This window comes from Esox lucius, chromosome 1 (genome assembly GCF_011004845.1).
Source record: "Esox lucius isolate fEsoLuc1 chromosome 1, fEsoLuc1.pri, whole genome shotgun sequence".
NCBI classification, from domain to species: Eukaryota; Metazoa; Chordata; class Actinopteri; order Esociformes; family Esocidae; genus Esox; species Esox lucius.
In genome coordinates this window covers 35,469,654-35,496,470 of record NC_047569.1, presented here as the reverse complement: position 1 = coordinate 35,496,470, position 26,817 = coordinate 35,469,654, and the positions used below count along the sequence as shown (strand labels likewise).

The 26,817-nt window shown below is 43.3% G+C and overlaps 1 protein-coding gene across 1 annotated transcript in view; it reads right to left on the bottom strand.

Moving 5' to 3' along the window:
* dock10 (dedicator of cytokinesis 10) overlaps positions 1-11,994 on the bottom strand; it is a 90,855-nt gene extending 78,861 nt beyond the window's left edge. Inside the window, exon 1 of the mRNA XM_034292436.1 lies at positions 11,550-11,994. Coding sequence (XP_034148327.1) covers positions 11,550-11,657 — 108 coding nt within the window. The 5' untranslated portion in view covers positions 11,658-11,994. The remainder of the gene's footprint in view (positions 1-11,549) is intronic.
* Between the last annotated feature and the right edge of the window lie 14,823 nt (positions 11,995-26,817).

Genomic DNA, 26,817 nt, shown 5'->3' with positions numbered 1-26,817 from the left:
AGTGTCCTGACGACAAAAAATGTGATATTTTTGGGGGGAATCATGGACGCTGAGTCCTCTGGACTAAATAGGAGAGGGACCGTCCGGCTTCTTATCAGTGCACAGTTCAAAAGCCAGCATCCATGATGGTATGGGGGTGCCTTAGTGTACATTGCATGGGTGACTTGCACATCTGTGAAGGCACCATTAATGCTGAACAATATATACAGGTTTTGGAGCAACATATGCTGCCATCCAGACGTAGTCTTTTTCAGGGAAGGGCTTGCTGAATAGCATGTACCATCTGAACCGACACCAGCTCTGGCCTCACCTGGACCTGACCCAGGGTCTACCACTGGGGCCTCCACCACGGTCCTTTCATTGAAAGGACAGGTCAACCCGGTCAAGGAATCAGAATCACTGCAACTGCTCTTCCTTGCTGCTCCTGCCAACAGGGCATCCATGGCACTGGTTTGTAGGGCAGGCCTCATTTAGGTAGCCAGCAACAATGGGCCTGTTGTACTCTTGCCCGGGCAACACAGCCTGAACTGCTGAATCTGAACGTTTCGGCTGGCCTTTTTAAAGGGTCACTCCGGCCCTCTGCCTGTGGGGCGTGGCCTGCCTTTATTCTAGAACCACCAACAGGCAGTGTGCCAGTCCTACTCTGTTGTACAGGGACATGGACACCTTCAGGATTGGTTCCCCTGGGGGCTCCTTGCCTGCCCCTGGGGGGGGGGCAAGTGGCTGGCCTGACCTTCCTGGGGCCCAGCTGTTTGGGAATTCCCCCCCTTTTGTAAATCTGCTGTGGATATTTATGTGGCTGTTACAAATTCCCTTCCAGACATCCTTAGGAAACACTTTTTGGAGTATAGATTCATAAATGGGGACCACACATCGAGAGTTTAATTAATATTTTCTCCATTTTGTGTTCTTGACTGCAACTGAAAACAGTGAACTCATTTCGGAAACAGCGTGACATTTGGGACGCCAACTGCTTAGAAGTGAAGTGCAGAAGTGGATAAACATTGTTAAGGCCTCAAACTGAAGATAAGAACAATACATCAGCCAGGGTCATGTCCATTATGCATCAAACAAAGAATAATTAACTTGCTCAATAAGAAACACTTGTTTTTTTTTAGCAATCGGATCAAAACAAACTTTATTTATATTGCACAAATCTCACATAATATGAATGTCAGTGCTTAATGATGCGAAAGGTTTTATCACAGTGTGCAATAATGAATACTGGCAAGCCAGAATGTAAGACAGCCATCGTGTAATTACATTAGATTTCACAGTCCCAGTGAGCCTGTTTAGCTGTACAGGGAATGGTCGGGTTTCTTTCTCACAAAGTCCAGAGACAGTAACTCTATTCGACCGACAGGTGGAGAGGAGCTAGAAGCACAGTGGAAGCATGGTACAGTCCTGTTAGTGGACGTGGGCCAGAGATTAAACAAAAAGTCACGTACTATCAGATGGCGTAGGATTGATACTAATGTAGATGACAGCGTTGTGACACCGCCATATCCTGTGGTTAAAGCAGCAGCGGGGTGGGTGTATATGCATGTGTGTGTGTGTGTGTGTGTGTGTGTGTGTGTGCACTGCCATCAGCACTTTTCAGTAAAGCTCTTAAAAAGATCTTAACTGGCTGACTGCTAAAATATTACCATGCAGACAAAGGACAGACCGACAAGACAGATAAACAATTGAATGAGCCCAGAGCAACAGTAAAATTCTTCAAAAAAAAAAACAATAAATGATTTAGCTGTCCCAAAAGCAACTAGTGAAAAGTCTAATCTTTGCCTTTACAGGAACAAATTCAGGTGTGAAGACAACCTACTCATATATCATATATATATTATATATAAATAAAACTCATACCAAATACACATAGGCAGAAAAAGACGAGGACAAACTGATAAACATTGGACTGACAAATACACACGTGCACACACATGACTGTGTTTTAAGGTTATTAATAAAAAATATATAGAAGAAGGTGAAAGACTTCTCCTCTGAGAGGGGAGAAACTGACAACAGGCATCTCCTTCCCTTCCTCAACCTCTAGCTTTCTCTCTCGTCCTCTCTCCATTTGTTTATCTACCATTGAGACAAGTTTGATTGTCATTAAAGGACAAATCGGGCATCTCTAAACTAGAAGCCTTGGGCAGAACTTGGGCAGAGCTAAATGGGTTGGGACCGTGCTGTAAATCAGTGACGCAACGCAACAAGCCAATCAAATGGCTTGCTTGGTCAAAGCTCCAAAGCGGCTCATCTCCATACCTGGATTACCTAGTAGTAAATGCAACAATGTGTGTCGATGACAGGAAAATTGCATATTAAAACCTCATCGAAATATGTTGACATAAGCATACTATGTATTGAAAAAAGATCAGGTAAAACAATGTTTTTCTTTTGAGTTTAAAATGAACTAAACCTAGCTAGGGTAATTGGTTTTGGATTCATGGCAGTAATGTAGGTAATATCTTCAAGGAAATGTCAATACCAAACTGTGTAGGGCCAGCTTAATCCAATGTGGAATACCTCAAGGGAGTGTTTCAGGGCCCCCCCTTTTCCTGTTATAAATCAGCCAGGGCACTTGTTTGACAGAGAAATGCCATGGCAGTAACCAGGAATACAACAACCAGGAGTTCATATGCCTCTGGCAAAACACTGCTCGCATGTGTTTTGCCTTACGGCACAACAAGAGTTTCTTGTTGCTTGTGTGAGTAGGATATTTAATTTACATATTATGTTAATGTCATGACAATTGTAATGTACACTAAATAGGCTCTATATTGAAAGTTAGTGATGTGTGTGTGTGTGTGTGTCTGTTGACATGTATAACATTATTCATGTATTTTAACACATCAAATGAAATCAATAAACTAGCACCAATAGACATGTGGGAGAGGGTTACTGAAATGTAATATCCATTTAATATAATGCAGCTTAGGGCAACAGGCCCATTCAACCCATTTTGGCTAATACAACATTCACCAAACCAAGGAAGACTAGACAATGAGGTCATTTTGCTGGTACGGATACGCAAGACTATTAATGATGGAAACTGAGCTAAGGGCAATTTGGGCAGCCACAAAGACAAGTCAACCATCTCCTCCCATGAGCAGCGCTTATCAGGTCATCAGGAGAGAAAGGTAACGAAGAATGAATATAGGGGAAAACCACAAGCAAAAGGATTTTGCTACAATTACAACTAAAAAACTACATTTCAACATGTGATTTGATCTGACAACGTGGGAGAACCAAAGCTGAACCAGACGTCCTGAGGACAGACGGATATGAGAGGAGTGATACAAACATTTCCTTAATTATATTCCGGCATAATTGAGGCCTCTGTGTAGGATTCTAACTTCGGTGACTGGGAAGGGTCGGACTCCCAAAACACCCCTCAACATCCCTCATTCTGCCCTTTTTCTGACCAGAGATCTGAGACCTCCTTAATAGTGGAACACTATATATAGAACAGGGTGTCACAGGGTGTTTGGAATGCTAACAGGCACTTTATTGGCCAAGTAATCTTCCGGTTTCCCTTAATTTGCTACAAACGGCCATCTGATAAACAGCTGATTTCGGTCTCAGACGGTGGGATTTAAGTCTGGTTCTCACCAGCCCTCAGACATGCAGAGAAAAGATCACCAAAGTCCATGGGGGACTTGTACACTCACAGAAAGTCAACAACAATGTGGATGTTTTAGTAAGCCTGTGAGGGGCTACTGGAGCCTACTATGTATATATTTGGCAGTTCTTTTCATTGCATAACATAGTTTTCATTTGAGGTTAATAGGAAGGAACTGCTAAAGTAGCACAGCTAGCAGTGGTGGTCGATGGTGTCTTTAGCTGTAACCTAGTTAAATAGTGAAATTGACATGAACATGTACAGTCCGATCAAGGGGTATTGGCATTCCTCCTGAAATTGAGCAAAAGGCCAAAAAAAAAAGGCCAAAGATAAACAATCAATTAGCCATATTTGGGCTCAAGCCTAAGGGGGATCCATACATTTTTATATTGATACAATAATTTCTAAAATATCCTGGTAATTATTTTTCTCGTTGATCTTGACAAGAGCCCCAAGACCACTAGCAGTAAAACAATCCCGAAGCATCAAAGATCGGCCACCATATAACATGGTCGGTGTCAGGTGGGTTTCTTGTATGCATTCCCCTTTTGTCGCAGGACACACCGATTTAGTGCAAAGGTAATTCTATCTGACCACAGCAAATGATGGTAACTGTAGTTCCAAAAACATTTGGCAAATTTCAGGCACTGCAATTTGTGGGTTGGGCATCCGTCAATCCAACCCTTGTTGAAATGCAGGTGACTAACAGGTGATTTTGAGACAAGATAACCGGAAGATTCCAATAGATTGTGCAGTCCTAAAACTGCAATCCTTAGATTCTTCTTTTTTTTAATGTCCTTTACCTGATCTTTGTAGATCAAGAAGAATCTGTCTCCTTTCAGCTGAAAGCTCTTTGGATTCCCATGGTGATGGATGACAAAGGGTTTTACATAAGTGTAACCCTGCATATATACCCCAAGGAAACAGAAACAGGTGAAAGGCATCAATACAGTTCCTGGAGACTGAGACCAACTAAAAAGCATATAATTCCAACAGACACCACTTTGTTTTATTTTAAATAGTAATTATGGGTGACAATACACTGACCTAAAATCGGTGTCAAGGGCAAACTTGCCCAATACATACAGGGAACTGGGCCTGAGACCCAGAACAACACACACACACACACACACACACACACACACACACACAATGACTACAGGGCAAACAGACCAAGTGCAGCCGGTCTTCCTCTAACGCTCTTGCATTGAGTGATGACATGTCAGAGACAGGGAGCTGAGCAGGGATGACAGCAGCTCGCCTCCGCCAAAACGAGCATCTCTGGTTGACACACATTCTCCGACCTGCAACCCACCCGGCCCCCTGTCCCCTGCCAAGGGCACCTACTCACGGGCACCTAGCAGGAAATCCTGGTCAAAAGCCCAGCGTGGGACGCTATTTGGGACGCGGGGAAGAGCGCCGAGCCCAAGACAGTCACGCAGACAAACACCCGGGGAGTTGTAGCAGTAGTAGTGGCACTGGTACCAGACGGACACGTGGTCGGTAACACACCAGAGCCATCTGGAGCCCAGGCCGACATGACCGGCGACCGTGGAAACATCGGGTTAATCAGCGGCCATTGTGTCTGTCGTGATGTAAGCGGGTGGATATTTCCAGCGGGTGAAAACACTACGCCTGGCTGAGGATCTGCCATATAGAACGAGACGCAATACAAAACCTCACATTCTCCGCCGGAGACATGGACAGACAGCCTGCTCTGCATGTGCATGGCTGTGTCTGTCATTAGGTGGTCCATCTCCCAGGTGGGGTGACATGGAAGGTTCACTAGAAGAAACTGGCAGGGCTTTATCTCAAGAACACCCTAAAGATTGTTCCCTCACTCCCTCCCCCCCTCCTTCCCTCGCTCTTCCCATAATTACACGTCAGTGGAGAAAATTCCTCTGTTTTCTCAATATGGGGCTTCATTCTATATGCATACAGTATATATTTAGGACTTCAGGATGATAGTTGACTTGAAATAGACTCGTTTTTTCATGAAATATACACCCTTTTTCTCCACTTCCCAATTTCGGGGCTATCAAATTGTATCTACGACCGTGTTTATTCTGGGCCACCTTCCAATGGGCCGGTGAGGATTCTAGATTACAGTATGTGTTCCTTATAGATATCAGCGCCACGCCATTGTGTTTCACCCGTGCCGGAGGTCCAACCCCGAAGCCAGTCGCATCATCAAATTTGCGGACAATCACGTGACAGTTTCTCCTCAGGTACTGTGGCTTTTCCTGGCCCCGTCCAAGGAACTGCTGGAGCACAACTGGCCCGAGGAAGTCGGACAATCTCCCCTCCCACCCAAGCCGGTGCCTGGTCGCATGGTCCTCCAAGCCGCATGTCTGTCAGTGGGGCAGCATTTAGCTACTAACAAAAGCAGCGACGACTATCCTCGGGGTCCAAACAAAACAGCATACCTCAGGACAGTAATAGACATGTACGCTACAGCCAACGAACAGCACACATGTCTAAAATGAGTGGAGCTTTCAATGGCCAACAACGCTCTTACTAAAACAATTATTTTGCCTACGTAGGCCTTTGAGATCCTGTGCAATTTTCCGTGAACACATGGTACAGACTACGACACTCAGCATCAGCAGTTGTTTTTCCTTAGTCGGTCCTACAATGGCAATGATGATACCATGACAACAGTGACGCGACATAATTAATAAAAATGAATGCCGAATTGTTGAACCGTACTTTCCAATCAGTTTTCTACACCTGAAGCGCTCTTCTCAGATGTTGGGGGGGGGGGGCGGGGCGTAATAGACATCCAAAAAGGCATTTTAACCACCTAAGTTGTCGATCAATAATCATTAAAGATTCCTCTTTGAAAAGCCTACAACAGTTGTAATATAAAGGGGTATTTGATATCGCTGGTTTAGGTCAAGGTTAAGGGTTAAACTTAATCAATTTATTTATAAAGCCCTTTTTACATGAGCAGTTGTCGCAAAGTGTTTTTCCAAAACACCCAGCCTGAAACCCCAAGGAGCAAACAACAATGGTGTTGAATTTCAGTGGCTAGGAAAAACTCCCTAAGAGGCCGAAATTTAGGAAGAAACCTAGAGAGGAACCAGGCTCAGAGGGGTGACCAGTCCTCTTCTGGCTGTGCCATGTGAACATTAAGAGTACAAGCTATAATAATTAAATGCAGGCTGAGTCTAGAGTCTATTAAACCTAGTCCAGGTCATAAGCATGACCAGATGGACAAGGACAGGGACAATCCATTCAACAAAATATTTTCACATTCAATATTTTGTTGAATGCGAAAAGGAATGTCCCCAAAAGGAGAGTTTTCTTAAAATGTGTGTGTGTGCAGGTTGAACTATCCTTGTAGTGATCAAAAATGAAAGCAAACGAGGAAACTTGGCCATCCAGTAGACATTTGGCAGGTTCACAGGTTAAAAACGGAAGCACAGTTCAACGATGTGGTATATATTTAGAATTACGATTAGGGGTTTAAAGTTAAGGTTACCTCTAGGTGTTTGGGGTTTAGGTATTGAGAGTCTATATGTGATTGTGGTGTTGGGGGTCCTGTGAGTCGAGGTTTGGACTGGACCAGACCCAGTAAGAGAAACCATGCTGTTCTGGCTTCCTGCTCCACACGCACAACCAGCACATACCATCACAAGTTTAAAGTAAATTGGGATTGTTAACATTTTCTAACGTTTTCCCCCCGCCATGTTTATTCCAGTGTTTTAGCCATACTAGATACAAGGTTTTAAATGCCCGGGGAAGGTTGTGTAATTTAAATAAAACCAGAGAGGAAGAGGTAAATTGCAGGCTTTTTTTTTTTTTGAGTAAACATTGTGAGATACAGATTACCAAAACACATGCGCATGGCTCTGCCCCCTCCTCCAAGCCCTCCGCTTTGGCACGCCTGCTCCCCTGTGTTCAGGCTTCAGCCTGATATCCTGTTTGTAGAATATCCCAGTCACTTGGATTACAGGCCACGCTTTACTGACATTGCAAGACACAGCAAACCAATAAGTTGAGAGATGCAACATTCCACTGAGAGGTAGAGCTTTTGATTACCAGTAGATACTGTATGTAGTCTATAGTGCACAATGCAGTCTCAGTCTGTGTGCGGTGCCCCTCCCCTCCCTTTCCCCTCACTAGCTCGCTATGAAAGATGCGAGTGTTTGTGTCCTCAGAGGTTCGGCATTAGCATCGAAGTCCTGCATGGCTGGCAATACTTTTGAAGTGAATTGAAAATCTGGTGAAATGACAGCAGCAAGATGAATACAGTGCATGTGTAATTGGATAATTATTTTATTTGTGACCCGAATTTGACTATGATCATTTTGTTGTGACCCCATATTGTACATTGTGGATTGTACTGCAATTTACATTCTGTAATGTTATATTGATTGCTGCTGACAGTCATCAATTAAATTGTGAACAGCATAAAAAGACAGAACAAAGTTTTTTAACCATGGAAGTTTGCTATGCTAAGAAACATTAACCTAATTAAGGGGCAGATGCACTAAAGGCAGCTAAAAGTTTGTGTACAGAAACAGGCATCACCTAACTTTTTTAAAAAAACATTTTTTTTTACTCTATGGTTCAAATGTGGTCACTCAGATGGCAAGCAATGTCAAAATGGGCAATGGTCCAGACAAAGAAATATCAAATTAATTTCAATATTTCACTGTGAACCGTCTCGCTTCTAGCAAGCTTTTCACGCCAAATAATGTAGATCAACAAATTCATTATGTTCCTTTTTGGATCTGGTCATTTCATCCTGTGTTAGGCAATGGACTGCAATGTGACCCATATTTGGGATGCGACCCCCCAGTTGAGAAACTCTGGTTTATACGTTAAGAAAGAAATATTATATTAATCACATCCTTAATGCATATGCACACAAGCAGGGGAAGCAACGAGATTTTGGGAGAGAGTGGTGGCATTCCTTTCCCATATCCTCTCCACAGAGAGGGTAACATGAGTGAGTCCATGAGTGAAGTGGCCCTGTCACTGGGTCGTTGAGCTCTTCTCATTAGGGACTGAGAGGGGTAGGTGGGTGTGGCCAGGTAAGGGACGAAAGGAGTAGAGAAGGCAGGAGAGGAGGAGGTCCAGAGTGAGAGGAATAGAAAGAGAGAAAGGTTTACACATTCCCGACAATGTGCAGTTTTGGGGAAAGAAACATGGAAACCAGAAGAATAGAAAGGAAAATGAATGTGGGCCTTTAAAGAGTTATGCACTATGTCTACTTGGGTTTCCTGCCTCTGACTGGAGGCCAAAGAACACACATTTCTTCTGTCAGTCATTTCTTCTGTCAGTTGATCAGTCTATTTTACCAGTTGATCGGTCGTTTTGCCAGTGGGTCAGTCATTCTGCCAATCAATCAGTCATTTTGCCAGTCAATCATTTTGCCAGTGGATCAGTCCTTTTGCTAGTCACTCAGTCATTTTACCATTGGATCAGTCATGTAGCCAACCAGTCAGTTATTCAACCAACATGGTTATCAAACAGGAAATGGATCGAATGAACTATGAACTTCAATACAACGGTCTCTTTCTCAGAGTCAGTTGTGTGTGAAATGGCTAGAGACAGTTGGTGGCCCAAACTACGGAAGTAGGCAATGGCCCCGGGACCTCCCGCCAGCCTCTGGGACAGTTCCAAATGGGGCCAGCCCTGGAGACACACTGGTGAAGCCATGGAGGGCCCAGCAAACAGTGGGAGAGTGTTGAGACTCAAACCCCAGCGCCATAACTTTTATAGTAGGTTGGATGGTGAAAGGAAACGAGCCTGTAAACTGGCTCAAAAGACCAATTCCAACCGCAGAGATGTCATTGCTTGCCAAGATGGAGAGGTAGGATCTTGACCTTTCAGCTCACATTGTTGCTTAACTGATAGAAGCCAAGGGTTGAAAAATGTCACACGAATTACTAATAAAGTCTGTGTTTTACTTGTTTCATAACAACATCATTCAGTACATCCACAACTCATTAAAGCAATACAAACTGTGAATGATCAGCTCTCATCTTGAACTAATGAATATCCTCGAGACTCAGCGATTCATTTCTGTCCTCTGTAGACAGGGCCACCACTCGTCGTCTTACTGCTAGCTCCTTGCCAACAGGTTCTCCCAGAGCCCGATCATCGGTCGGGGTATGTGTTTCTGGGTTTAAGCGTAGCACAACTAGTGGGCAATAACTTATAAAAGTGGGTCACTGGGTCCCTCCCCCCCATCTCTATTATTGTTGGCCTCTTGGTCGAGAGCTGGGACTAGCTTCACTTCCCCCAGTCCTAATTGTGACCATTAGTAGATGATAGGAAAAAGAACTGACACCAAATAAAAGTCTGTGGCCAGTGGTGTCAGACCGGGGGTAAAGTATATAGGGGGGGACCTTACATGTAGGGGGGGGACCTCGAATATGTTTGAATGTTGAATAAAGAGGGGAGGGGCCCTGAGTGACCTCCTATGTACAGGGCCCAGGCTTTTGTGCTACACTCATGTCTGTGGCCCTCAAACTCAACTCCAGGCCTTTAGTCCAGCTACACTCCATTTCTTCATTGAAACCCTTTAATCTGGGACTTATATAGGCTTGGGAGATCATGGTGAGTGCAATTAATGATGAGATAGAACAAAAAAAAAACAGCAGACTGCAAACCTTGTAGGGTGAGGGTTGGGTAGCCCTATACTCCTGGGGAAACTTCACTGTACAGCATTACTGTGATCTCGTAACTGTGGTGGCAATGATATTAGACTTATTTTTACAGCCTGGTTGACAGAAACTGCAGCTCACACATCAGACACTGTCAAACTGATAGAAGGAACAGAAACCCAGTGCACATCTGAAACTATGAGAATGACTGAGTACAAACCTTACAATGAGAACAGGGAAACATTGTGAATCAAAGCAGCGACATTAACATGCCCCTCAATCAAAACACACACGCTTATACACTGGCCATGTAGCCTCAGCACGACATAGATTTTGTATAAGATAGAGTAGCACCTTTGCACAGACCCATATGGCAGTTTCCTTTCATGTAGACGAACTACAAAAACAGCCGCTTCTCCGCGGTCAAGCTTACACACAGGTGTACCCAATGGAGACGTTGTTGTGAGCGCGTTGGAATTCTAACCCTAAACATGCGTGTGGGAATAGTAATTAAACGTTTTAATGAAATATACTTTCCATGTTTCTAAAGGCTAACGGTCAGCATGAATGTCGGGTCTTTATCAAACCGTTTCAGAAGATACCTTCAATACTAGCTAAATATAGGTAGCTAACCTTAGATATCAGCCAACATAAGTTTACCTCATATTACCCCTACCAGTGTGCATCCCTGTTTTTACGCTCAACTAGGCTGATGCTAGGCTACTACTTGTCTACGTATGCCATTCAGCATCCTCTTCTCTAGGCAAACCGGCATTTCCCGGGGAAAGACAATAACCATTGCTACAACCTGGTCTGTTATTTCCAAGAGGCAGCATGGAAAATACCGAAAACCACTAGAGGACACGGGTCTGTTTCCCTTCACCCAACAAATCACTGTACATTTGTAACGTTGTGTGTAATGTCGTAGATTATGTGTAGGCATTCACAAACCTTGTCATCATTTTCAAATGCAGCACTGATTGTAAAGTAATATAACGAAGTCCTTCAGATAGCTCCCCTTCACGGCAGACATGAAGGTATGATATTACAACCCAATTGACCAGCTGTGTTCACTCAACCCAAACCGTAACGCCGCGATTCTGAATGTCAAGTTCGCAAACACCAGGGCACAATCATGCTCCCGTAGCAAACAATGAATTCAAAATGAATGTGGCATTGTTTACTGAGAAAAGGGCCAGGGGGAAAAAGCACTAAACCACTGAGCCCTACATTAGCCTATAATATGCTCCGTAGGCATTAGGCTACTGGAGAAGGTACAGTCTTAACCTTTTGTTTTGCCGTTGACTCACCGTTATTGCCGAATGCCTGACCGCATTGGATGCCGTCTGTCTTATCTCCGCAGCACTCCCGGGCTTGAGCAGGTTTTTTGTGAATCTCCGGGTCGATTCCGCTGCCATTTCTTCATCCGAAAGGCCAACTCTATTCCTCTGGTTAAAGCGCCGCGTTTCGCACAGATTTTCAACGGCGTTTATCTAATGAAAATCAAATGTATCCGCCAACGACGTTTCTGCTCCCCTCCCGTCTCGCTTCTGCGCCTAGGCTACTAACCTACTACACAGCAGCCCTGCCTGCTTACAGATGCCTGTTCAGCTAGAGTCAACCCGTGCGCTACTCAAAGGGAGCGGAACTAATGCCCCATCTCTCTCCTGCTAGGCAAGCCCGCTGCCAAATAAAACCATTGCATCCCAGCCTGGACTAATCGTTAACTATAGCTTTTTAATTATTTGACATGGGCTTACGTTCACCTATTTTAGTGGTATATACACCCAGTCAAACCCCAGTATGATGGAGGAGTAGGCCTATCTGTAGCCTATGCAAGTATGCTAGTCTATACTATTAAAATTGGTAAACAGAATACATCAAAGGCCTTCAATAATATTATTAGTCCATGATTTTGCCAATGCTACAGGTCTAGATCAGGCTATGGGTAGTAATGTATAGCCTACGCTCCCGAAGATGATCAGCAGTCTTCTCAAGATTGTGGTTGGAGGGAGATTGAGGGGGGAAAATTGTCATACAGCGACCTATCGTGGTGAAATGTAGGACTATGCGTGGATTTCCTATAAGCAGCATTTGTTTCATGTGCTTATCTGGGATTTCCCCACTGTACCGTAAACTATTAGCAATGTCATCAATGACAATGCTATTTTATCATCAGCAAAAATGACGTTAGGTCTCAAAAAGCTATATCCACTTCAGACAACTTATTTACAACTCAATTTACCATTCACGGCTATTACAGTGTTTAGCAGTCGTTTTGGTACATTTCTCGAATCATCCTTAACATTTACAAACCAGTAAGTGCATTTCTCGAAACAATTCGTACGAACAACACCACGGATTAGCCATGTTGTCAATTAAACAGTGTAGGCTACTCTTGTACTGATGTAAACTGTGGCCACAGTTCTGATGGCAATGATCGAAAATGCACAAGGCTGCACTTTTTCTATATGGCTTATTTCAATTTCAACAGTACAAAGTTACAAATTACTGTATTTGAGTGGGATATTGATTGGACATGATTCACATTTGCGCTTTTACCGTTGGTCGGTCAAAAAATTACAGTACAATGTCTTTGGGATACAGAAAAGAAAAAGACAAGACTATTTTACAGCACGAAGGGGGAAAAAAGACCAAAAGCGAACATAGGAAACACCCTTAGTCAGAACTGTACATGCAGCGCTGTATGGGGAATTACAGTGCAGTCCTTCTACACCTCCTGACCTCCCGGCAACATTTTCTCATCCACATCACAACGGATATCTTCCCTTGCAATGCAGCGCCAAAATAATCTCTTGGAATGTCTCATCCAGCCTGTGCAGGAGTCTGCTGCGATGTCCTCACATGCCGTGTCCATGGCAGCAAGCAGGGTCATCTGACTATGTGTCTGACAATCGTTGACCTTCCACCTCCATGCTGAGTAGAACTCCTCAGCTGGGTTCTGGAATGGGGCATCATAGGGTTGGAGGAATTCCAGTGGCATACTGTAGTGGGTCACAAACCATTGCCTGATGGTGTTTGAGCGATGGGAACTCACATTATCCCAAATTGCCACATACTTTGGTAAATCATCTAAAAAAAAAATAGACCACTCCCATCATCAGGTTTGAGATTCCTGTGGAGGGTCTCTAAGAAGCTGAGGAGATGCCGTGTGTCGTATGGTCCTACAAGGGGAATGCGGCTTAGCACACCATTCTCAGAAAAGGCAGCACAGTGATGTTCCCTCCTTGTTGGCCAGGCACATCGACAGTAACTCTGTGGCCGATGGCATTTCAACCACGCCATCTGCTTTTGGTCAGGTTGAAGCCAGCCTCATCCAGGCACATGAAGTTGTGAGGTAGTTCGCTTGATTCCAGTTCCATTATACGCTATATCCCAGAAGATGCATAATTCGTTTTATGAATTACACGTATCATCATTTTGGACTAGATACAGTCAAATGTTTACATATTGCTCTTTTTTTATTTATTTTTTACACATGTTCCTTTTTACAGCTATAGCAAATGTGTACAGGCCACACTTACTGTATTGTATATCACTATTACATATTGCACTGTTTACGATGAAGTAGTTACTGTATGCACACAGATGTTTTACCTGTACACACTGGTACTGTAGCGCCTTCACTCTGTCACCAGTCCTTTCAAACGGTACATGGTCCAGCTGTTTCATGCACACGAGGGGTCTTCTCAGTACCCTGTTGATGGTTGAGATGCTAACAGTTCTGATGTATTCAAAGACATTGTTGTCTTTTATAATGACACTCTGTATCTGCCTTCGTCTAATGGCATTATTTTCTCTGACCACGGTGCCAATAGCCTCCTGTTGAGGTGTGAAAAGGGGCCACCCATGTGAGGTTGTCTTGCAGTGCGAATATGTGGGAAAAATACAGTGATGCCAAACACAAGACTGAGGAAGATTTTTTATTTTTTTATGTCACTGTATATATGTATACGTGTGTGTGTGTTTGTGTGTTACAGCATGTATCTGTATAAAGTATATTACTGTAAATTTAAGTGGACTGCTGTAAGATGAAGCGTTACAGTAGGTATGTAGTATTACAGTGCAGTGCACATTGTTGGATTACAAGCCTGTTCTGTCTGTGAAACGTTTGAATGATTGAGGACACGGTGGTTCTCCCAACATTCGGCTGCACCCTTCGAGCAGCCACAGTCATTGAAAGGCCATGATTGAGAAGATGGTCCACAAGAGTGCACCTCTGAGCTATTTTAGAGATCTGGTTGATAGTTGGTTGATCTGACCCTTCACACATTCCACTTCGTTAGCGAAAGTCAACATTCACCTAAGAACGTTTTCACCTAAGACAGGCCACATTTGCAAAGAAAGTCTAATAGCAATGTGTAGAACATATACTTGACAGGTTATGACACATGGTTGAACCATTTTGCATTTAATGACTTATGAAATTAATGTTTTTTGGGGGGGGGGGGGGTAAGACTGTTCAACATAGAACCAGTATATTACATGACATAAACAATTGATAATGTAGGAAACAGCAGACAATTGTACATAATCAATTTCATGAACGTTCCAAAGCATTGGCTATTTTTTCTAAATAATTATAAATTGTGCTCTGGTGAATAGATGACGTGGAGGTTGAACGAGTAGTTTTGTGAATTTCAACTGTGATCTGAGAAATGTACCAAAGCCACTGAGACAACTGTAAAATGTCCAGACGTTAGTTGAAGTAAAACATTTTTACGTGCAGCTCCGGTGACTTGAGAGAGGACGAAGAGGACGAATAAAAACACTGAAACTGTGGGTTCCCTTCGCCAAAATAGTGCTAGTAAAGATCCTTCGTCACAGGCCTGATATTTGGCTTTGTTATGCCTTATTGACAGGAACTTGGGATTTCAGGGAGGTCTTGGCAGGTAGGCTTTTTTCCAGAAAGGCACCAGAGCAGAAATTAGCACATGTCAACATTTTGAAATGGCTGAAATTTAAACAAACTTACCACGTAATTTATCATTTGATAATACACATGTTCAACATAAGAAATATATATACAAAAAAACACTTAATTTCATAATGTAAAAAGCATCTGTGTTTATTTATTGTACGCTGGCTCCCTCGCGTGTTTAATTTTAAGTACTGCAGTTGTTGAACGAACGTGACCGTTGTACAGTTATATCCATTCTTTCCGCTTCTTGGCCTGAAATAAGTTTACGGTCAGGGACGTAGGATTGCTTTTTTCTGCATTTCAGAGGAAAGATCCTAGAAAAAAACTATCACAATAGAGGAAAAGAGGAAAAAGGAAGTACTTTATATTTGAATAACACACAGTCATGTAAGAAAGTAAGGACATCGCCTTGAAAGTTGTCTTTTTTATACATATTTGAACATATGGATATGTAATCTTCACTTCAGAACTATTGACAGATAAAGGTTACCTAACTAAACAAATCACACTGAAATATTATACTTGCCATCATTTATTTAAAAAAAATTCTACAGAAATGCAATTTCAGAGTACAGATTTCAAATACACCCCTTGCTGAAATAACTTCACGTTACAGTTTCATGTAAGTGTCCATTAGTCATTAACATCAACTGGGAGGAATGCTTGCCTACTCTTCTTCACTGCACAGCTGTCAAGTTCAAGGATTTTCCTGCATGCGTGGCCGTTTTGATGGCACCCATAGCATTTTAATAGAACAGAGATCTGGGCATTGACTCAGCCATTCCATAACCTTCCATTTCCATTTTTGAGCCATCCTGTTACAGCTTTGCTTGTGTGTTTTCATGGTCCTGTTGCAATCTGATTAATGCCTGGTTCAGCTTTAGCTTTGTGACAGATTACCTCACATTCTCCTCAATGATTCTCTGGTTCAATATGGAATTCATGGTTGACTCAATGATGCCAACTTGGCCAGGCCCTGAGGCAGAAATGCAGGGCCAAACCACAATGCCACCTTTTCTAAGCTTTACGTTTGCCTGTGTCCAAAGCACATTGTTCCACAACACGTCCTACGCAGATTGCCATCAGTTGTCCTACAATGATGCACTTCAAATTAGATCAGACTCTAGTGCCATCTTGGCTGTGCACTTTGGGCCATTGTTATATTGAATGGCAAATCTTCGCCCTCAGTTTGAGCTCCTGTGCACTCAGGTTTTCCCTGTATTTTGCCCCATTCATCCTTCCCTCAATCCTGTCACCCAGTCTCTGCCACTGAGAAACATCCCCATAGCATGATGCTCCCACCACCATGCTTTAACTTAGGGGTGGTATTAGCCAGGAGATGAGCGGTAGTTTATTTTTGCCAGACATTACACTTGTCATTCAGGCCTAATAGTTAGATTTTTGTCTCATCAGACTCCATCAGTTGGAAAGTCACATGCCTTATAGTCATGCACTGTGACATGTGGAAACGTATTAAGTCTTTATAAGACACACTTGTAGAGACAAATGTGTGCCTTTCTTAAAATCAAGTAGCTCTATGGACCTTGCCATCGCCCTGACGACACACCCTGCCCTCTCCCACCTGGAAAAAACCAACACATACGTGAGGATGCTGTTTGTGGACTACAGCTCTGCATTCAACACTATTGTGCCCACTAAGCTTGTTCCTCAGTTCAGGACCCTGGGACTTAAAACCTTCCTTTTTGATTGGATCCTGGACTTACTGACGGGCAGATCCCTGGTGTTGAGAATGGGCAACCTCACTTCCTCTGCACTGATCCTGAGCACCGGAGCCCCTCAGGGCTGTGTACTCAGTCCCCTCCTGTACACCCTGTTCATGCATGACTGTGTGGCCACACACAGCTCCAATACCATCCTTACATTTACGGACGACAACTATCCTGGGTCTCATCTCCAACAATGATGAAACCGCTTACAGAGAGGAGGTAAAGAACCTGGCAACATGGTGCCAGGACAACCACCTCTCTCGACGTCTGCAAGACTAAGGAAATGATCGTGGACTTCAGGAAGCCCCCATACACACCGATGGAGCTGAAGTGGAGAGAGTCTCCAAATTCAAGTTTCTCTGTGTTCATCAAAGATGACCTCACTTGGACCATGCAAACAGACTCTGCAGTGAAAACTGCCTAAAAACTACCATACTTCCTGAGGAGACTTAAGAAATTTGGCATGGCTTTAAAAACTCTCACCAACTTCTACAGGAGCCCCATTGAAAGCAACCTCTCAGGCTGCATTACTGCCTGGTACGGCAGCTGCTCCGCTGCAGATTGCAAGTCCCTCCAGAGGGTGGTAAAGGCTGTGGAGCACGTCATCGGCTGCCATCTTCCCTATGTGCAAGGCATTTATCATATACGATGCCTGAGGAAAACATGGAACATCATCAAAGATCACAGCCACCCAGGCTATGGTCTGTTCACACTGCTGCCGTCTGGTAGACGCTATCAGAGCATCAGGGGACACACACTTCCAGACACACAAACAGTTTTTCCCTCAGGCCATAAGGCTCCTTAACGAGCAATACTGATCCATGATCGTACTGATCACACAAGACCATTCCAGATGCTCTGATGTCTTTTCAGGTACATTCAATGTAGGTTAGAATATTCCTTTGCATGAGATATTATTCTAATATTATTATTTTTTTAATTTTTATTATTAATATATTAGAACTATTTCATAGATGTCTCTAGCGGATTTCTTCCATTGAAGTAGGAGCCTGGGATGAGAAGTTAAAATCTGACTGAATCTCATTGAAAGGAGTTGTGTCTTTTAAGGCCAGTTAGCCTTATGGGGGTGGCTAATTGACCAGCACAACAACACCCTCAAATAAAATGGCCAATTACACCGATCAGCCATAACATAATGACCACTGACAGGTGAAGTGAATAATAGTGATAATCTTTTATCATGGTGCCTGTCAGTGCGTGGGATATATTAGGCAGCAAGTGAACATTCTGTCCTCAAAATTGATGTGTTAGAAGCAGGAAAAATGGGCAAGCATAAGGATCTGAGTGACTGTGACAAGGGCCAAATTGTGATGTCTAGACGACTGGGTCAGAGCATCTCCAAAACTTCAGCCCTTGTGGGGTGTTCTCGGTCTGCAGTGGTCAGTACCAGTGACAGGGTCTTGGGAGGCCAAGGCTTATATAGTAGACAAGCTACTTTAGCTCAAATTGCTGAAAAGGTTGATGCTGGTAATGATAGAAAGGTGTCAGAACACACAATACATCAGTTTGTTGTATATGGGGCTTCGTAGCTGCAGACCAGTCAGGGTGCCCATGCTGACCCCTGTCCACTGCCAAAAGCACCTACAATGGGCATATGAGCATCAGAACTGGACCACGGAGCAATGGAAGAAGGTGGCCTGGTCTGATGTATCACGTTTTCTTTTACATCACATGGATGGCTAGGTACGTTGCTTACCTGGAAAACACATGGCACCAGGATGCACTATGGGAAGAAGGCAAGCCGGCGGAGGGAGTGTGATGGTTTGGGCAGTGTTCTTCTGGGAAACATTGGGTCCTGCTATTCATGTGGATGTTACTTTGACACGTACCACCTACCTGGGCATTGTTGCAGACCATGTGCACCCTTTCATGACAACAGTATTCCCTGATGGCATTGGTCTCTTTCAGCAGGATAATGCGCCCTGCCACAAAGCAAAAATGGTTCAGGAATGGTTTGAGGAACACAACTATAAATTCAAGGTGTTGACTTGGCCTCCAAATTCCCCAGATCTCAATCCAATCGAGCATCTGTGGGATGTGCTGGACAAACAAGTTAGATCCATTGTGGCCCCACCTCGCAACTTACAGGACTTAAAGGATCTGCTGCTAACGTCTTGGTGCCAGATACCACAGCACACCTTCAGAGGTCTGCTGGAGTCCATGCCGTGACGGGTCAGGGCTGTTTTGGTGGCAAAAGGGGGACCTACATAATATTTGGCAGGTGGTCATAATGTTATGGCTGATTGGTGTACATTGATGGCAGCTGGCAAGCGGTCTTACATTATTTTATAAAGTTCAGTGCCAGAATGCATCAGCAAAGAAAAGAAATGTAAGCAAATGTTTTGTTACTTGGACAAAAGAATGTAAGGTCTTTTTACAAAATGTCTGGGGTGTTTGCCTTTGCAGTTGTGTAACTGTTGTTTGTCAGAACTGTCCAGCCTCATTTTGAAACAAGACATGAGAGAGCAAAGCAGTAAGACTCTTTGTGCTGGAAAAAATCTAGTTAGGGATCGTCAAAGTACATAGTGCATTGCTAACTAGAAAAAAAATAACATTTGCTGATGGGCAATACATTTTGGAAACTTTCATCTGTGGTTTGGAAACGATAGTTTGTTATCTCCAACAAAAGTGGATGTGAATTACATTCCAGCTGTATCAGTTGTTGCAAGATGGCGATATATTCAACTGATCAAAAGAACAACGTCCATAAATCAAAACCAACTTTTAACAAATTAACGACACAAAATACAGGTAGGTCTATTAAAGCCACAAAATTATAGTAAGCAAATGCAGCCTGCCACCTTGACAATTGTCTGCATCAAAATAAGCATTGCTTAAAACACATTATTGTCAGATCTAAACACATGAGGTTTTTTAAATAAAATACATGAAAACAATGGTTGAAATAACGAAGCAGACTGCAAAATAAAAATCTACAAATTCCTTTCAAATGTCTGTGTTAGATTCGGAATCTCGGAGGTTGCCTCATGAACCGTTCCTCATCATGCAACGCAGGTAGGTATGTCTAGATCTCTTGGGGTTGAGTTTTGTGGCTATAAATTAACAACCCTTCTGTTCGGTTTAGCCAGGCAAGCAGTTAGACATGCGCATATGAAAATCGCAACTGGCACATAGATCAGTAGAAACTGTAGGAAAAATAGTAAATTGGCACTCAGCCGACCCGTGGTCTACAGACTATGACCGATCCTTATAAAAAAAAAAAAATAGAAATGGTTGTACAATCATATAATGGAATTTGTTTGATTTACTGATGTGATTTCATGATTAATTAATTTTATCGTAGTATAGTGCTACGGTAAAAATGTCCCCCTACATTTTGAATAATCTTCAGTTTAGACTTACATCTAAGTTTACTACATAACCTTTTAACAATTTACAGTAATTAGTAACCATTAAAAAAAATTGAGATAAAACACGTATACTTTCCCCCGCTTGGTTTGCGTTGCAGGTCCAACAGGTGGAGACAGAGTAAAGGATATTGCCACATCACGATGGAGAGCCCCAAAACGCAGGTTTGTCGATTCCTGCATGTTTCAGTTTCAGAAGTTGAACGTGCGTCTATCACTAACAGACCAAAAAGCTGTGCTTTGCATCTATGCATTTTACACAACGATAAACTGTGTAACTAATCACAGAGACTATTCCACTGCATGATTTGTGTTTTTTGGTGAAAGGAAACCAAAGAAGAAAGACTCTCCTAAAATTAAACTGGCCCCCAATCAGCTGTTTTTCACATGCGAACACATACACACGCACACAAACACACATGCACGCACCTTGTCAGATGTGTCATGGCGAGGTACTTCAGGAGCATGTGCAGTCTGACAGGCTGTCTGGCCTCACCCCGGTGTTGGGGCCAGAGCCAGGCCCAGCCAGGAGACCATGAGAGGGAGGAGGAGAGGACGTGGCCGAGGGGACCCAGGTTGGATCACATATCTCTGGACTCATTTCTCACATGGTGGAAGAGCCTTCCATCTCATTTCCTCCTCCAAGCTCAGAATCCTCCCAGGGAAATAATTTACAGTGTAACAAAACAGGAGTGTGTCTGACAGCAATATTGTCCTCCCACCCATTCTGGAGAGAGTGAGTATGAAAAGGGAGGGAAAGGGAGGGGGACATTGTGCACCGCGCTGCGAGAGAAAAGACAAGCTGATGGTGGATATACGACCACAGAGAGAAGTAGAGCAGGATAGAGACAAAGGTGATAAGGCAAAGCAAGACACAGAGGAGTATCAAAATAAAGTAGAGTAGACCAGAGGTTTATATAGCAGGAATTCAGAGGGACAGAGTGAGAAAGAGAGAGAGACGGATTGTGAGGTACAGAAAGAAAGAGAGAGACAAATTGTGAGGTAGAGCATGAGAAAATGACCGATTGTGATGGAGGGAATGAGAAGGAGAGAAATATCGTGAGCGGGATAAGTAATAAGAAAGACAGACTGTGAGGCTGATATATAATGAGAGGAAGAGAGTCTGTGAAGTGGACAGTCTTCCATTGAAGCCTGCACAGGTGGGAGTGGAGCTCAGGTTTCTCATGCAGTCAGTACCCAGACATCAGAAGTACTAAACATTTTGACCTATTTGTGCAAAATAACAAGTTAATATTATGAGAAAGCAGAGTGAGTGATGAAAATGTAAATAACCAAGACTAATAGTGAAGGCTATGTTCAACAAGTGTATTACTCTGGCATTCCCTAGATCTCTTTTTTGACTTGCATGACTGGTTTGCACTAATCACATCTGCAAAGTTGTAATGCAGACAGTAACCATCTGATTATGTGTTTGATTACTTGCATGACCTGCATCTGAAGTAACTCTTGATAATTTCTACTGCTAGAGTAGATAATCAAATGGCTTTCTGGTCCAATCCTCGAACACCTTTTTATGAAGTGGCTGAAGAATCAGTCGGTGTATATTCAGTGTGACATTTTTTTAACTCACTGATTAGAAAAGTCAACTGACATTTAGATTCCCTCCTGAAGATTAAGTGTATTTAACATGCTGATAATCTGATCATCTTAGCCAAATGTCTTATAATATCCACCCCAAACAGCAAAGGAATTCTGGCCAGTCTTGCTCCTCTCTAGGTTTCTTCCTAGTTTCCTGCCTTTTTCTTTGGCACTGTGCTTACATTTCTGCATTGCTTGCTCATTTGGGTTTTAGGCTGAGGATATGGATAAAATAAAATACACCAATCTGAAAACACCCAACTAAAGAAACACACACACACACCAGTTGTTCTAACCTTGTGGGCATCTAAAACTCAGAAATCCAAGTTCCCTATCTCATTACCCTGAACCTATTCCCTGCTGTAATCCTACCTAACCCTAAACCTAATTTGTAATGCCTAAACCTCAAGGTAACCCCAAACCTAACACTGCCCGATTTGACGTTTTACCCTAAACCTAACCCTTCATCCAGAAATTGCCTTTTGCCTTGTATGGACCTGCAAAAACATGGATGAGTTTCTCAGGTTTTACTGTCCATGTCGGCTCCCCACATTTACATATAGACCTGGATCACGCAAACAAACACATACTCAGCAGAACCAGTGATGCGTGTGTGTGTGTGTGTGCGTGCACAATGTGATCTCAGGCTCACAAACAAACAAAAAAAAGATATTGCCTATGGGTGAAATGAAAGCAAGTGTTTACAAGTGAAGATACGAAATTAACAGTACAGGGGAAGTTTAGCATGGCATGTACACAGGGATGGTTAAGGTTAGGTATTCAACTTTAGCTATTAAGTTTAGGGTTAGCTATTCATTTCGAATGGTTCAGGTAATGTTTAAGGGTTTGTGTTAAACTTTCTCTCTGTATGGTTTTGATGTCACTTTGGAAGTCAGTCATTAGGCCTGTCCACATCCCTGTTCATAACAGCCTAGCAAACCTCCAGTCTCTCACATGCAAGTGTGTGTGTGTTTATGTCCATGCATGTTTAGGTGTGTGTGTGTGTGCATGGACGCATGTGTGCATGTGTATTATGAGAATGGAGCATGGAACACACGGGAACTGAACACTCACTCACACGTCCACACTCTGAGGTGTGTTTCAAGTGCGACAGCAGCGGTGATTAGTTATGTCTCAGAGTCTGCTTTCACTTTTAAACATGATAATTAATGATCCCAGTCAGGCAGCTTGGTCCTCAGGGTAAAGGCCTCACTGATTAGTGATTAGTATACCTCAGAGCCACTAAGGAGCCAGAGAGATTCATGCAGAAGTACTTTGGCTTTAATGAGTCTCCAACCTGCCCTGGGTGTACAATTGTACTGGTACAAACCAGCTATGAGAAAAAAGAAAAAAAAACACACACACAAGGGAAAGAATGCTCTGTATGGGTATGTGTGAGTGTTCTGTGCGTGTGGGTACTTCTGTGTGTGTGTGTGTGTGTGTGAGTGTGTGTGTGTTCATATATGCGTGTCGGTGCAGCATTAGTGTGAAGCCTGACTGTAGATGACAACCGCACTAAGAAGTCCCTATTCAACTCTTCACACACTGTCCACCTTTCACCTTTCTCCACTCCTGTCTCTCTCAGGCGCTCTGTGTTTCCCTTCGCCGCGTGCCAACAACTGTGACTGAGCTCGTGGGGTGTCCCACCCTGCCACCAAGAGTCGCCAGAGAGCAACCAGATGAGGCAGCGCTGTCCGACGCCCATGCGTCTGGCGCTGCCCCCCTACGGGGAACCCCTGAGGCGCTGTCGCTGTGCCAAGAACAGGATGGAACTCCTGGCTGCAGTGACGCAGCTGTTCTGTGGGGCAGTGAGTTGGAACGCTGCCTCACTCGCGGGCGGGGTGGGGGGGGGGGGGTGACCAAAAGCGCATTAAATTACACTGCAGCTTCCGAAACGGCGTGGTGGCTCTCGTGATGTGAGGAGCCGACACACAGTCCAGCAGGGCAGTCTATGGGCCGTTGTGGACATAGCATCACACTGAGACAGATAGACACTCACCCAGAACTTCACATACCCAGATAGTTCTAATAAGGAGAAACCCAGAACTTTGCATACCTTAGGTACCCAGACACTTCTAATAAGGAGAAACAGGAACTCACCTGAGCGAACCCCTGGCTTTCCCCAGCCTTGCTCCCTCTCTCTCTCTCTCTCCCTCTCTCTCTCTCTCTCTCTCTCTCTGTGTTCTGTTGAAGGCGAGGCGGTCGTCCTGAGTTACAGAGGTGTGTGTTTTTGTGTGTGAACAGTGTGTGCGTGCGCACGCGCGTGTGCACGGTGCGTGTGGTGCCCGAGGTTAAATCAGCCAGATGAAAGGCGATGATGAGGTCTGGCTGCTCAAAATTGTGACAGCTGTATATTCATCTAAAGAAGTTCTGAGAAATCAAACAGATTTATTTTTCTCTCTACCCCCCCCCCCCCAAAAAAAATCACCCCTAGAGCCCTCATCATCATCATCCAACCGAGGTACAGGACTTGAAACAAAATTGATTTCATCTTTAGGGGGGATGGGGCTGCTTTGAAACAGCACCAGCTGCCGTTGATGTTGTCTTTTCTTTTTGGACTTTTTTTTTGAAACACTTAAACAAACTTGAGACATATTGTGACAGATAAAGGCCTGAACATCAGCACTTCAAACTAATTCTGTAATTGAGAGATGAAACGGCCACATTTCGCAGGTTCTGAGAGTCCTGGTCAGAGAGAGAATAACAATGGGCTCCGCCCCAGAGTGACACAGCGCTGTGAGGCTTCTCCACGATTTCAACACAGTTGTGTGGTGGCTAATGTAAATATTGCTAATAACAATACATTGAAAAGCATGCTAGCCAATATTCAGATTGCACTTCAGAGCAGAATGCTGGCCTTGGAGCGGTTTTACCTTTATACCAGTAGAATTTAAAACCATTTAAATGCAAATTCTACAGGTAGCTGACCCAGTCTTTCACTTCTGTCGAGAATTATACTCTGAAACAAATGCATCCAGATAATATTGTTAATTATTAGATAGTAATTAATGAAGTGACAGACCACGTTGCCTACCATATCTAATTAAGTGATAATACAATAGGAAGCAAAATAAGTATTTTATCTTGTGTTTTTCATCTGCTAGAGACAATTTGTTACAATAAAGGTTTGTCACTACAATTTTCACAAGAAATTGTCTTAATAAACAAAACCCAATCTAAAACAAAGAACTGAACATATTAAATACTAATTGGTAGTATACTAATTTGTAGTTTAATATGTGTGTATATAGTGTAAGTCTGTATTGTGTCCTATTAACAATATGTATGTCTTTAAATTGTTTTCTTAGTCAGACGTTATACGTCATCTGTCACTGGAAAGTCCTAAATCCCGCCCTTTTAGCTATATTAAAGAGAAACAGATGTTCAAAAATTATTGACAGACTTTTTTTAAGAACACCCTTTTTGGTCAAAATATCCCAGGACTGTGTCAGATCATAATGCTGTTCACCTTAGCAAAGGCTAGAGGACTATTTAAGAAAAATGGATAAAATATATTTATTAAAGAATGTCTGGATTCTTTTCTGCACATACAGTTACATTTATGTGCCAAACCTACCGCTAGTGAGTTTGGACAAACAGAACTATTTTCATATCATCCAACCAAAGCACATATTCCAAACCAAGTGCAAAATCACCGGGCATTTATATTTGTTGGATGACAATATCTGTCGCCATTAAAACATGATTAGGCCATGCAAAATCACTGTAAATGTTTAATTCATTTATTTTTTAAGTAAATATATTCATTTATTCTTTTAGTCATTATTACATGGTTTAGAAGTTGTCATACATGTGTCAAAACTGAGCTTACAAAAATATATGGGTGTAATGATTAAAATATGCTGCATAAAATATTTACTAATCCATTTGAAAGGCTTTAGTACAAGGTGCTGTTATGAAGTATTACAGAATACAGTGACAGCAGAGGCGGACCTCTTTGACTTGGTCCCAGTAAAGGCACACAGTGATCACTAGAGAGCAGTCTTGGCCAGACAGGCGATGGTTTGTAGCCCTCGGTATGTTTGCCCAGACGCCCATTGAGCTGCCCAGACAGACAAACGGATGGACACTCAGTCAGACAAACAGACAGACAGACAGAGCCTCGGACAGACAGACAGACAGACAGAGGCTCAGACAGATAGTCAGACAGACAGTGCCTCAGACAGATAGACAGAGGCTCAGACAGACAGACAGAGGCTCAGACAGACAGACAGACAGACAGACAGACAGAGACTCAGACAGACAGACAGAGGCTCAGACAGACAGACAGACTGACAGACAAAGGCTCAGACAGACAGACAGACAGACAGACAAAGGCTCAGACAGACAGACAGACAGACAGACAGTGGTGGCCCTTTCCTCTAGCATCCTGAAGAGAGCCCCTCCATGCCCCGGCTCAGACCAACAGAATTAATTGGCTCATTTGCCAAGGAAAACACTCTAATCAGTCGGTTTCCTCTCATTAAAAGTTAATTAGTTTGACACGAGTTTCCTGCAGAAGAAAGTATTGGCCACTTACAACTCATTAGAGCTAAAGGAAACATCAAACTGTGAAGATGGAGGACAGAGAGGATATGAAGGAGAGGGAGGTGAGTGAGAGGAGACAGAAGAGGTGGAGGACAGAGAGGAAAGAGAGGGTATGGAGGAGAGAAATGAGGGAGAAGAGGGAGGAGAGAGAGAGGAGACAGAAGAGATGGAGGACAGAGAGGAAAGAGAGGAGAGCAGAATGTACATTATGTTCACAGTACAGTCTACACACATTAAAACACTTACAGTCTGAAATACACACACACACACGGTCACATACAAGCCCATACACTTAAACACACACACATACACACACATTAACATTAGGAGTGTAAGAACCTGGAAGACAAACTCACTGGAGTGTAGTGAAGTA